At 42.5% G+C, this 13,899-nt stretch overlaps 1 protein-coding gene across 30 annotated transcripts in view; it reads right to left on the bottom strand.

Annotated features, from left to right (window-relative positions):
- Positions 1–13,899, bottom strand: part of KCNMA1 (potassium calcium-activated channel subfamily M alpha 1) — a 768,728-nt gene that overhangs the window by 169,046 nt on the left and 585,783 nt on the right. For all 30 annotated transcript variants that reach the window (XM_018042414.1, XM_018042412.1, XM_018042422.1 and 27 more), the window contains exon 15: positions 13,280–13,389. In XM_018042414.1, the coding sequence (XP_017897903.1) occupies positions 13,280–13,389 (110 nt within the window). The remainder of the gene's footprint in view (positions 1–13,279; positions 13,390–13,899) is intronic.

Below are 13,899 nucleotides of genomic sequence, written 5' to 3'. Positions count from 1 at the left end.
ACTTTCAAATCCATATCTAAAATGATTCTATGTGGCCGTAGAGAGGCCTCTTTGAAGAACTCTTGGACTTAAAATAAGCCTTTGTTCACTGGCCAAAGGGACTAAGAAGGCAGGGACTAAGTGATACAAACAAAGTGATCACAGGGAGATCCTGGCTTCTGTGTGCTTGGTTCCAAGCCACCTCAATAAAGCAATATCACAATAGAGCAAGTCACATGAAATGTTTTGTTTCCCAGTGAATGAGAAAGTTATGTTTACACTATACCATGTCTATTAAGTGCACAATAATAGCATCGTGTCTAAAACATAATGAACATACTGTAATTAAAAAAAAAAATCCATTGTCAAAAAAACAAAACAATTTCAAGAGTGACATCAAAGATCACTAATCACAGATCATTATAACAAATAGAATAATAATGAAAATGTTTGAAATATTGTGAGGATTAGGAAAATCTGACACAGAAAGATGAAGCAAGCAAATACTACTGGAAAAACGGGATAGACTTGCTTGAATAGGCTTGCCACAGACCTTCAATTCATTAAAAAAAAAAAAATGCAGGGTCTGCAAATGGCAATAAAGACAAGCAAAATAAAAAGAGGTGTGCGTGCAAATGCAAACAGTGTCACAACCATAGATTTTTCAGACTCAAGCACTTCAAGATTGACTGGCCCTGCCCTTCTCACACAGAGGACAAACTGAAGTTCAAAGAGGGAAAAGCAACTTGTTCAGGGTCAAGTGGCATTTAAGAAGAAAAGCCAAAAGCAGAAATCAAGCAACTTGTTCAAGATTAAACAACTTTCATGTAGAAATGTCAAAAGTGGAAACTGAGTCTCAGTGCAGTGTGCTACACAATTGCTTCTTAATAAAGCAGAGGAAATGAAGCGGTTGCCAAAAGCACAAAATGCAGACATATGCTGTTTGGTCAGTACAGCGTTTAAAAAACAATAACAATGGCAAACAAAACACCAGAATTAGATACCAATAAGTGACTTCATATAAAAGCTAGCTTTCAGTTTTCCTTGAAAATCAGATCTGGCCATATTAGAGCTGCATTCCATACGGCTAAAAGGGACTGGACTTTCAAAGCACTTACCCCTCTGGACAGGACATGTGCTCTCCAATGTGCCACAGTCCCCATCACTCCCTAAGGCCCCGGACCTCCTCTTTCTAACTGTTGCTGTCTGTCCCCTATAGACACTGTAGTTGTTCAGTCGCTCAGTCGTGTCTGACTTTGCGGCCCCATGAACTACAGCATGCCAGGCTCCTCTGTCCTCTCCTGTCTCCTGGAATTTTCTCAAATTCATATTATTGAGTCAGTGATGCTATCTAACCACCTCATCATCTGCTGCCCTCTTCTTTTGCCTTCAATCTTTCCCAGCATCAGGGTCTTTTCCCATAAGTTGGCTCTTTGCATCACGTGGCCAAAGAGTTGGCGGTTCAGCTTCAGTAATAGTCCTGCCAATGAATACTTAGGGTTCATTTCCCTTAGGATTGACTGATTTGATCTCTTTGCAGGCCAAGGGACTCTCAAGAGTCTTCTTCAGCACACAATACGAAAGTATCAATACTCTGGCATTCAGTCTTCATGACGATCCCAACTCTCACATCTGTACGTGACTACTGGAAAAGCCACAGCTTTGACTATATGGACCTTTGTCACAAAGTAATGTCTGTGCTTTTCAATACGCTGTCTAGGTTTGTCATAGCTTTCCTTCTAAGGAGCAAGTATCTTTTAATTTCAAGGCTGCAGTGACTTGTCCGCAGTGATTTTGTATATCACTGCTTCCACTTTTCTCCCTTCTATTTGCCATGAAGTGATGGAACTGGATGCCATGATCTTAGTTTTTTGAATGCTGAGTTTTAAGCCAACTTTTTAACTCTCTTTTTTCACCCTCATGAAGAGGGTCTTTAATGCCTCTTTACTTTCTGCCGTTAGAATGGTATCATCTGCGTATATAAAATTGTGATATTTTTCCTGGAAATTTTGATTCCAGCTTATGACTCATCCAGCCTGGCATTTTGCATGATGTACTCTGCATAGATGTTAAATAAGTAGAGTGACAATATAGAGCCTTGACGTATTCCTTTCTCAATATTGAAGCAGTCCATTGTTCCATGTTCAGTTCTAACTGTTGCTTCTTGACTTGCATACAGGTTTCTCAGGAGACAGGTAAGATGGTCTGATACCCCCATCTCTTGAAGAATTTTCCACAGTTTGTTGTGATCCACACAGCCACACGCTTAAGTATAGTCAATAAAGCAAACGCAGATGTTTTTCTGGAACTCCCTTGCTTTCTCTATGATCCAACAAATGTTGGCAATTTGATCTCTGGTTCTACAAATCTTGAGTAATTTACAATTTACACTGGAAACAGAACTACATCTTTCCCTGTTTAAAATGACAGTTTTTCGTTAGTTCCTGCCACATAAAACTGGTGAAAGTCAGGGTATAACCTCTGTTGGGGTCCAGGAGGAAGGGCAAATCAAGGTGAGTAAACAGTGGGTGGCATGTGGTCATACGTGTTTACTTGTCTCTCTGTCCTCAGACTGAGATTCTTCAGTGTACGACATATGCTTTGTCTCTCTGGCATTTTTCAAAGTGCAAAGAGTACGCTTTCAGTAAATGCTGATTAAACAAAAGTATGAAACAATAGGAACCAAAATCTCATGAGCTGCTGGAATGATCCACAACAGATAAAGTGGTGAACTAGACAGAAAAGGATTAGAAGTGAGTCTAGAATCATGAAACAAGATGCTTTCTAACCTGTGGGTTAGAAGCAGACAGGAAAAGAAAGGTATAGAAGGAACTAACAACAGAAATATGCTCTTGGAATCTAATGTTTGCCTTCAATCTGCTGTGACTTGAGGTAAGCACAATTCTAAGGTACAGACAGTGATTTCTCCTTGGAAACCCCCACAGATCCTGTTACAAAAGATGTGCCTTTGGACTACTTAGAATTGATGTCCTAAAATTAAATATTTACTTGCATCATTTGACACCATTTTTTTTGTAAAGCAAAATAGGCTTTGCTTATCTCATCTTCAGAGTCATTCTTATGGCTTGAGCATATACAGACCTGGGGTGGGAAGAGAAAGGAGGCTTAGTGTGAGGGAAAGAACAAGAAGGAAGCCAGGAAGCTTCCGCATTGAGATATACAAGATGAAATCATCCATAAGATAGCAAGAATTCAATTCTTGTTTTCTAAAATAAAATGTCCCAATATGTTCAAGGCAGGAGGTTGCCAGTGGTTGCAAAAATAATTACAGGGGAATCAAAATGAATTCTTTTTTCAAGGGGAAAAAAAAAGCACTACTTGTCACAAAAAGGTCTTAAACCAGCAATCTGCAATAAAACTGTTGTAATAACAAGTTAGATTGCTTTCTTGATAATTATTAAGTAGAGGTCTACCAAATTTGACAACATTATACAAAGCCTTTTTTTTAATTTTAACTGCCAACATCATCTGTTAACTACAGTAGTTTCAACCCAGATGTTCCTGAACAAAGGCTCTTAAGAATTAGAGTCCAACTGTTTCCACCTACCCAGAGGGAAATAAATTGTTCTTGCTATTAAATCAGCCCCCTTGACTAGAAAGACTGCTTGCTTGTATGAATTAAGCATAGAAACCTGTTGTAGAATTGATACTTTCTAATGTGTTCAGGGAGGGTATGCAAAGATGTTGTTTGGGGCTACTGAAGATGATTCACCCAGGAGTGATGGGGCAAGGACAGAAGAGGCAGCTTTCACTATGCCCTCCAAACCTAGCTCCACCCTGATGCGCCAGCCTCTGTTCAGTTGTCCAGAGGCACCCTGGGAATGTCAGGCTGATACACGTAATCAGAGTAGATGAGGCTATGAACACTATGCAATGGGAAACCAGATCTTTAGGATCTAGGGGCGAAAACGAAGAGAAAAAAGAGAGATGCACATTTAGGAGCTCTGATTTAAAATGATAAGCTCTCAAAATGAAAACATCTAGTTAAAGAAGGTTTGAACCAGTGGGATTTGTGAGACTCAGTACCAGGAAAATGGAAGTGATTTAAAATGCTCATGAAAAATGTTGTTCAGATTTCCCAGTAGCTTTGATAAAGATGGAGTGGGGAGGCTTTAGAATACCCACCTTCAAACATACCCAAACTCACAATATTTCTACTGCACACCTAAGACACTTGAATGTAAATATAATTATATTCTTTCATGTGGGCATTTAACATCTGCCTAAAAATCAGTAAGTGCATTTTCAGAAAGCATCAGTAAGTGCATTTTTAAAGAAAGCTTTGCAGGTATTATTCATCAGGAATATAAAACATAAACTGTGTGTTTCTTATGTGCATCCAGCATCAAGTCAAGTCCAGGCATTTTCTGGTGGACTGCCTCCCTAACCTGTCCTGTAGAGAATTCTAGACTTGTCGTTGCCTCTGTAGCTTTTAAAAGTCTTAATAGATTTTGTGGTCACTGGTTTATTCACATATTGAAGGATCGCTAGTCAGTTTCTGAGTCCCTGTAGTAGAAATAATCATCAATGTTGCATTCCTGTCATTATGTGCTCAGTCCTAATTATAATACCCTCAGATAATTGAATGAATAGGGCTGGTTCTTCAAGGAAAAATATTTTTTAAAGATGAAACTTGAGCTTCTCCATAAATTCTCACAAAATGTTCATTTCTGCAGGCTGGCTAAATAAATCTATCACATAACAATAGAGCCTACTGACTTCTTTCTGTTCCATGTTCAAATTCTGATGTCTTTCTCTAGAAATCACCTCTAATGATTTCACAGAACTCAAGTTAAACTAACTGTAGCTTTCACTGGGCAAGAGACCCAGCTTCCTCTAAAAAAAAAAAAAAGTATGTATGAATAGCTCAGTCATCTCCGGCTCTTTGCAACCCCACCGACTGTACCCTGCCAGTCTCCTCTGCCCATGGAATTCTCCAGACAAGAATACTGGGGTGGGTAGGCATTGCCTTCTCCAGAGGATCTTCCTGATTCAGGGATCGAACCCATGTTTCCTGCATTGCAGGCATATCCTTTACTGTCTGAGCCATCAGGGAAGTTCCAGCTTTCTCTTTGTTGTTGTTGAGTCACTCAGTCGTGTCCAACTCTGAGACCCCATGGACTGCAGGCTGCCCTGTCTTTCACCAACTCTTGGAACTTGCTCAAACTCATGTCCATTGAGTCTGTGATGCTATGCAACCATTTCATCCTCTGTCATCCCCTTCTCCTCCTGCCTTCAATCTTTCCCAGCATCAGGGCTTTTTCCAATGAGTCGGCTCTTAGCTTCAAGTGGCCAAAACATTGGAGCATCAGATTCAGTATCAGTCCCTCCAACAAATATTCAGGATTGATTTCCTTTAGGATTGACTGGTTTGATCTTGCAGTCCAAGGGACTCTCAAGAGTCTTCTCCAACACCACAGTTTAAAAGCATCAATTCTTCAGCACTCAGTTTTCTTTATGATCCAACTCTCACACACATATATGACTACTGGAAAAACCATAACTTTGACTACATGGACCTTTGTCGGTAAAGTAATGTCTCTGCTTTTTAATATGCTGTCTAGGTTGGTCATAACTTTCCTTCCAAGGAGCAAGCAGCTTTTAATTTCATGGTTGCAGTCACCATCTGCAGTGATTTTTGGAGTCCAAGAAAATAAAGCCTGTCACTGTTTCCATTTTTTCCCCATCTATTTGCCATGAAGTGATGGGACCAAATGCCGTGATCTTCGTTTTTTTGAATGTTGAATTTTAAGCCAACTTTTTCACTCTCCTTTTTCACTTTCATCAAGAGCCTCTTTATTCCTTTTCACTTTCTGCCATAAGGGTGGTGTCATTTGCATATCTGAGGTTGTTGATATTTCTCCAGGCAATCTTGACTCCACCTTGTGCTTCATCCAGCCCAACATTTCACATGATGTACTCTGCATATACGTTAAATAAGCAGGGTGACAACATGAACCTTGACATACTCATTTCTCAAAATGGAACCGGCCCATTCTTTCATGTCTGATTCTATCTGTTGCTTCTTGACCTGCATACAGATTTCTCAGGAGGTAGGTAAGGTGGTCTGATATTCCCATCTCTTTAAGAATTTTCCACACACAGGTTTTTGTGATCCACATAGTCAAAGGCTTTACTGTAGTCAATGAAGCAGATGTTTTTCTGGAATTCTCTTGCTTTTCCTATGATCCAACAGATGTCGGCAATTTGATCTCTGGTTCCTCTCCCTTTTCTAAATCCAGCTTGAACATCTGGAATTCCTCAGTTCACATACTATTGAAGCCTGGCTTGGAGAATTTTGAGCATTACTTTGCTAGCATGTGAAATGAGTGCAATTGTGTGGTAGTCTGAACATTCTTTGGCACTGCCCTTCTTTGGGATTGGAATGAAAACTGACCTTTTCCAGTCCTGTGGCCACTGCTGAGTTTTCCAAATTTGCTGGCCCATATTGAGTGCAGTACTTTAACAGCATCATCTTTTAGGATTTGAAATAGCTCAGCTGGAATTTTATCATCTCCACTAGCTTTGCATTTGACTTCGCCCTCCAAGATGTCTGCCTCTAGGTGAATAATTACACCATCATGGTTACCTGGGTAATTAGGATTTTTTTTTTTTTTGTATAGTTCTTCTGTGTATTCTCACCACTTCTTCTCAAAATCTTCTGCTTCTGTTATATCCATATCATTTCTGTTCTTTTTTGTGCCCATCTTTGAATGAAACGTTCCCTCGGTATCTCTATTTTCTTGAAGAGATCTCTATTCTTTTCCATTCTATTGTTTTCCTCTATTTCTTTGCATTGTTCATTTAGGAAGGCTTTCTGATCTCTCCTTGCAGTTCTTTGGAACTATGCATTCAGATGGGCATATCTTTCCTAGCTTTCTCTAGGCAGTCTTAAATTTAAGTTTCCTCAAGTGGCTTCCCTGGAAAGATCTGTCCATGCCAAACAGCCCAGGATGACAGCATGACTTTTTCAGTGTTAGGGTCCCTGAATGCCTGTGGATGAGGGAATGGAGAACTACACCCTGCAGCCCTCACAGTGTTTTAAACCAGCATAGAAGCCTCCAGGCTGGTACCCAGGCTGCAGTGCAAAACTCCAGGTAACATCTGGTTAGAGTTCCTCAAGTCACCCAGGCATGAAATACTCCACATCAAATATGACTTTTAACTGTTCCACCAGCTACAGGGGGACACAGAGAAACACGCAGTATTTTAAACACATCCTTTGTCCTAACCCTTCTGAGCTGTAAAACCGGATACAATTAAGCATCAATTAAGCATTTATATTTTGCTAGTGAGGAGTGTTACATTTCACAGGGGATGACTGACTGGCTAATCTGCCCACCGTGAACTTTGGAACCTGGCACACAGTGTTCCTGCAGTACCAACCTGGGAGCGTGTGGCTTCCTCCACTCCTCTTTCCCCCATCTTCCTCCTCTGCCCTCATTTTCCTACCTGGAGGTGGGGTGAGTGCATCCTCTCATTTGCTAGTTCTCATGATAAAAAAAAACACTATCACAGTTTCTCCATGAAAACATCACGTCAGAAGAACTCGGATTTGTCTCCTTCTCCCATCTAAAGGGGAAATCTATTTGTTCTTGTTGGAAAATCTCAGATATCTAAGGGCTGAGAGAGTTTTGTGTGGCTCTCAGCCTCCTAGTTCCTTACCGCTTAGAATTCCCTCTTCCCTCTCTTTATTTCTTCTCTGAACCCAACCTCCATACAAGGCACACCTCAAGTGTCATCTCTTACAAGAAGCCTCTTCTGCACCTCCAGCCTACAGGGACCTCCCTGTCCTTGTAGCTCTGTCTCAGATGCCTGGTTGTGAGCACTCGTCAAACACTCATCAATGGGCGTACTCATCTCTTTCTGAGGATGGGTATTGCTTTCTTTGGCCAGACTGCCAACTTTCAGAAGGCAGTCGCTGTAGGGAAACAAAATCCTTTCCCTGGCATTTGAAAGTATTGGTATTAATCTTTTAAAGAGTATGCATGCATACTAAATCTCTTCAGTCATGCCAGACTCTTTGCAACCTATGGCTCCTCTGTCCATGGGATTCTCCAGGCAAGAATACTGGCGTGGGTTGCCATTCCCTCCCCCAGGGGATATTACCAACCCAGGGGTCAAACCTGCATCTCTTACGTCTCCTGTATTGGTAGGCAGGTTCTTTACCACTAGCGCCACCTGGGATGCCCTTTAATGAGCACAGCAAAAGTGAAGTGAAGTTGCTCAGTCGTGTCCGACTCTTTGCGACCCGTGCAGTGTAGCCCACCAAGCTCCTCCGTCCATGGGATTCTCCAGGCAAGAATACTGGAGTGGGTTGCCATTTCCTTCTCCAATGAGCATATATTTAATCAAATCTAATTGCAGATTCTTCTAGAGACAGCATCATGCCTACACACTGGCAAAAATATCCCAAGATAATTAAATATCTAGCTGATTAACTGGCTGGTGACTGAGGGTAGAGTTTTCTAAACAATAGAGTAAACAAAACTTGGAAATGCCAGGATATATTTCTTTCTTTCTTTGTGCTTACAGTCTATTCAGTGGGCCAAAATAGAAGGATGGTGGCAAGAAGGCAGCAGAAGAGGGGAAAAGGACATTATCTGGTACTGAGAAAAGTCCCATCATTTTGATTTCAGAGACAGTCAGGCATCCGACCATCTAAGGTCAGGCAGTTGGTAACTATCAAGAGAAGGATAGGCAGAAATCAAACATCTTGTCCAAATCACATATCCAGCAAGTCGTTGATCTGGGGTGTGACCCTTGCAGCCCCACAGCTCACACTTCATGATATCACCAGCACCCTACTATTCAAACTACTCAAAAACAGGACCCTGGGGTGCAAACATAGCCTCATACCCTAGCCCCTGGCTTCCTGTAGGCTTGGCTGGCCCTGGCCATCTGCACCCTCCACAGTCCTTTGCTGAAGAAGATGAGGAATATGAGGGGAAATGGAGCGGCTTGTTTTCTGATGTTTAGAGAGCAGTGGATGGCACCCTCTCCTTCAGATCCCCAAAACTCCTCTGCCTTGACCTTATTCCCACACAGACCCAGGGGAAAGCCAGCCATGCAAAAACCAAGGGCAGGTGTTCAGGAGTTGCTGGTCCTTAAAAGGAACATGTTAAGGGTATTCTAGGAACGGCCACCATGATGCCCTCAAGGTGAAGAGGTATCTAGCCAGCTGTATCCTAAATTTTCTTTCTCTGCATTTGGTGCTTATCTGAAACTGCTTTATGATCCCCAGTGGACAGAGAGCATTAAAGGGCTCAGTACCCCCATGCCTTTTTCCTATTCTGATTTGGATTAGGTGCAGAGAGTGGGGAGAGCAGCCGCAGGTTGCCTGGCATGGTAGTGGGTAGACTCACTTCTAATGTCCACAGAGATTGCAGAATACCCTTTCATGAAAAAGGAGAGATGGTAAGGAAGCTGCCAGAAAGACACAAATGTTAACATTAGCTTATAAGATGTGGCCCACCTACAATTCTATGATTTGGCTAAAATCAAAGAAAAGCATCCCCATAGCTAAGCCCAGAGTGGGGTAGTTTAGTCTCTAAGTTGTGTCTGACTCTTATGCCCCAGTGAACTATAGCCCACCAGGCTCCTCTATCCATGGGATTTTCCAGGCAAGAATACTGGAGTGGGTAGCCATTTCCTGCTCCAGGAAATCTTCCCAACCCAGGGACTGAAGTGGAAATAAGAGGTTATTTCAGCCTGTGTGTGGAGGAATGGGGTCTGTAGGGGTTTTGAGTCATCAGACTTTGGATCAGAATCACCTGACTTACTTGCAAAACAAATGCAGATTTGGGAGGCTTATCCCAGATATAAAAATCTAGAGATGGAGTCTAGAAATCTCCCTATTTAACAAGCTCCCCAGGAGAGTCTTAATTAGCTAGCCTTCAGCTAGCAGCTCCTCCAAGCTGTTCTCAATTGTGTAAGGCCCCAGTATTAGAGGCCTGGCTCTGTTATTTGTCTGCTAAATGTCTTTGGAAGGGAACACCAACATCTGAGTCTCACTGTCCTCCTTTACAAACCAGGGATGGTGATATCACACCATCACAGGATTGTGGTGAAGATTCATTGAGAAAATGTACATGATATTTATATTTAGAAATGATATTGCATTTTGTCTAAATTATTGTTTTTGGAACAAAGCTGTGACTTCTGGTGATGCGCACGTGGAGGCCAATGGCTCATGCAGGTCTCTCCTGAGCCGGAGAAAGCATCACTCCGCTTGAAATGCTTAAAAGAGTTAACCTCGGGGGCCTCCTGCCTTTGCTCTCTTCTTTCCACATTCTGTTCTCTTGGGGAATGACCTCAAATTTCACCTATTAATCCTGCCTCTTTATCTTTTCACTGCATGACTCTCCCAGCTTCTGAGAAAACTCCAAGCTTTCCGGTGTGGTGATCCTACCCTGCAAGGGGGCACTCCGCCAGCCCAGGGGAAGAGCAAATTTATTTCTTTTCATGCTTCAAGACGTTATTGGCTGCATATTGTTTTAATGCCGTGCATAATTACAGAAACGGCTCTGAAAATCTGTATATTTTATCTGTGTTTTATTATACCCGGAATATTCCCCAATTCTTTTTCTTTTACATGAACCAGCTGAAAATATATTTTGGCATCCTTTATGTCATCTTGAAATTGAATAGCCAATTCTTACTGTAATGAAAATACTTATGCGCCAGCCCAGTGATATACAGCCCCACACTCTAATTACAGCTGTGCTTTAATTAACCTGAATTGAAGAGTCTTATCATTAAACTGCTGGTAACTTTGAGTTATGGCTTTTCTTTAATTTAAAGTAGAAAACACAGATAATTAAGCCTCCAGATAATCAAATGCTTGAGGAGAGCTTCAATGTTTTGGGATGTTCCTAAATCTCATTAAATGTCCTTTCTTTATTGATTATTTCTGCCTCTGTTGTGTCATTGTGTTAAAGGAATAATAGCAGTAAGTTGAGCATATTCTCACTCACAAGTTTTTCATCACTTTTTTTTTTTTTTGTATTCTAGAAGCTGTACCAAGCAAATACTAAATTCTCTGACAACAAGGTATGTCTAAAGGATTTTCTCCTTCTCAGAACATGTTGTCAACATGAAAATCAATCAAGGGGAATATTTACAGACTGGTGTCCAGTTCTTGAGCCGGCTCCAGTGGGCAGAGAAGTTTCACACACCCACTATGTCAGAGAGGGCTAGCTCACCCACGGAGGAGGCCAGGCCCCGATGTAAATGCAAATTTGGCCAGTTTAAGACATCAGGGAGGGGAATGATCCTTCACTAAACCCCTCCTTACAGTGAACTGGAGCTACTTAGGCCTCAGTAGAAATGCAGGTCCCATGTTGGTTTATCAAATTCTCAAAGGAGGTTGTTAATCTCGCTTTTATGTGAAAAACCATTTCTTTGAAACATTGGCGACCAAGTTTGAAGAAAGTAAACACTGTGTAGGACAAATATGTGAGTCAAGCTGACCCCAGAGATACCCCAGCTGGAACTTCCAGACAGAGCACTCTTAAACCCCCAGGTTAACACTGTTAAAATGAACTGCCTCAGTTCCCAGAAGCAAAAATGAGAAGCAGTCGAAAAGCAGGGGGCCGGGGAGGGGGGCAGCATTGGGGGCCACAGATGAATGGACTTCCAAGGGAGCACTCAGGGTGACACCAGTCAAGTCAGGGAGGCTCAAGAGCCAAAGAAGGGGCTTCGCATAGTCCCCCGTCAGGTCCCCAGTGCCACAGGGGACTCCAGGCCCTGGCAGGTCTGCTGTGCGCTCAGACCACCCCTACATTAGACAGAGGAGGCTTCAACTGCCTTTTCATAGAACCAGTTTCTAATACAAGTCCTAAATCCTCCTGGGCTTTCTATCCTAGGCAGTCCATGTTCCAAGGTAGAGAAAACCCCCTGGGACCACCTCAGGGCTCCAGGACCCAGTGCCTCTGAATGGTTAACTCCTTTCTACGGCGGAATGAGAAATAGCTCTCAAAAAAAGGAACACATGGGAGTTACAATAGGGCATCCATTTTCAGAAAATAACTCCTTTGGAATCAATTACCTATTCGCTTTTCCAGTCCATTTAGCATTTAAACTTCCGCATTGAGACAGGGTGAGAAATCTCAGTAAACAGTCAAACGATTTTGGATTGCTCAGGGTCTGGGCCCAGGGACAGGCAGGGTGCACCTGCTGTGCTCACTGATGGAAGCCACTGACAGGTAAACACCAAGCTACTGGGTGCTCTGGCCCCTCTCTGCTGTTCAGAGAACAGAAAGCTGTAAGGAGCCCAAGAGTCCCCAGGACTGTCCTCAGGTCGTCTTTTCGAGAAGGTGGCTTTGGTTTGCAGGCATGCAGACAACACAAAGGAATCTCTTCTTCCTCAGCCCAATGAGTTCCCAGATTTTCCTGTTTCGTCACAGTTTTTATCAGCGAGACTGAGTTTATTAAAGTCTTTGCTACAGTGTCAAAGGATGGGCCTGCATGTTGCAGCATTCCCAGTCTGTGTTTTCATGGGGACCAAGCATCTGTTTGAATTCTGTCCAACATCTGAGCTTCCAGGTGGGGAATCTGAGCCATTGTCCTGGTGAAAGCTTCTTGAGGTCTGGGACACCTGGAGCTCCTGACATCACAGCCCTTAAATGATCACCTGTTCTACCTTAAACGGTCATGGAGGCTAGGGCTACCCCTTGCTCAAATCCCCCCTGTAGAGCCAGTAGAAGGAGACACTAAGGCTTTTTATTGTTATAATGTGGCAGATGTCCATCTTGAGGCTAAATTGCTCAGGACTATTAAAAGCCTCTTTGCATACATTTGGCTCCATGTTCCCTCAGCAAATACTGAAAGCACTTTGACCAGCAGCTTCTCTAGCATCTTTATGATCTGACTTGATTGAAAGAAATTAAAATTTCTTTCATCAAGGGGCTAGCACGACTTGGTCTTGCCCTGGTAAAATCAGAGGCACGGATTCGTGCCACCCTTCATACAAGTGTCTATATCACAGGGGCATAATTCAAGACATGCAGGGAAAACTGCAGTTTATAATTTAGTGCATATGAAGGATCCAAGCCTAAGATTCTCAGAACTGGGGGCGGGGGGAAGGAAAGTCAGCAGAAACCCCCAAAGCAGGGGCCATATAAAGACCAACTTTCCCCTTCGTTGCAGAAGGCTGAGCACAGGACACTAGTAATTGTCAATGGCCACACTGTGCTGGCTATAGGTGAGATATTTTTCCTGCAAGGGACACAATGAATGTTCATGAAAGCCAGAGAGCATATGGTTAATGGTCACTTACTCACAAACAGTAGGGAAGGACAGACCCACGAAGGCACTGGAGAGATATTCTGTGTACATTTCATTTGAGACTCCTTCCAAGTAGTATTTCTGCCATGTGTCTTCCTCAATCTAAGGGAGAAGAACATAGGAGAAGGGTTTAAGATAGGATAATAGACTGTACAAAGGAAACCAGGTTGTCCCATCTGGCAAACAAATGAATTGGTTGGGCAATGGTGACTCGCTTCGACAACCAGGAACACAACCAAAGGGCCACGTGACGCTTTCCATAGACTAGCTAACCACTCTAGAGCACCACAGTTTCCAGTATGATTTCTAAGAATGTGGAGGTATGGGCACTCACCACAATTGGTACACTTTTTTGAGAGCAATTTTTAATTGTTACCAAAATTTACAAAAGTGCATACTCTTTTTTGTTGTTGTTTAGTCACTAAGTCACATCCAACTCTTGCGACCTCATGAACTGCAGCACTCCAAGCTTCCCTGTTTTTCACTTTCTCCTGGAGTTTGCTCAAACTCAGGTCCATTGAGTTGGCAATGCCACCCAACCATTTTATCCTCTGTTGCCCCCTTCTCCTTCTGCCCTCAATCTTTCCCAGCATCAGGGTCGTTTCCAGTGAG

Source organism: Capra hircus, chromosome 28 (genome assembly GCF_001704415.2).
Source record: "Capra hircus breed San Clemente chromosome 28, ASM170441v1, whole genome shotgun sequence".
Lineage (NCBI taxonomy): Eukaryota > Metazoa > Chordata > Mammalia > Artiodactyla > Bovidae > Capra > Capra hircus.
Note: the sequence above shows the minus strand (reverse complement) of the source record. Positions and strands in the feature narration are given on the sequence as shown.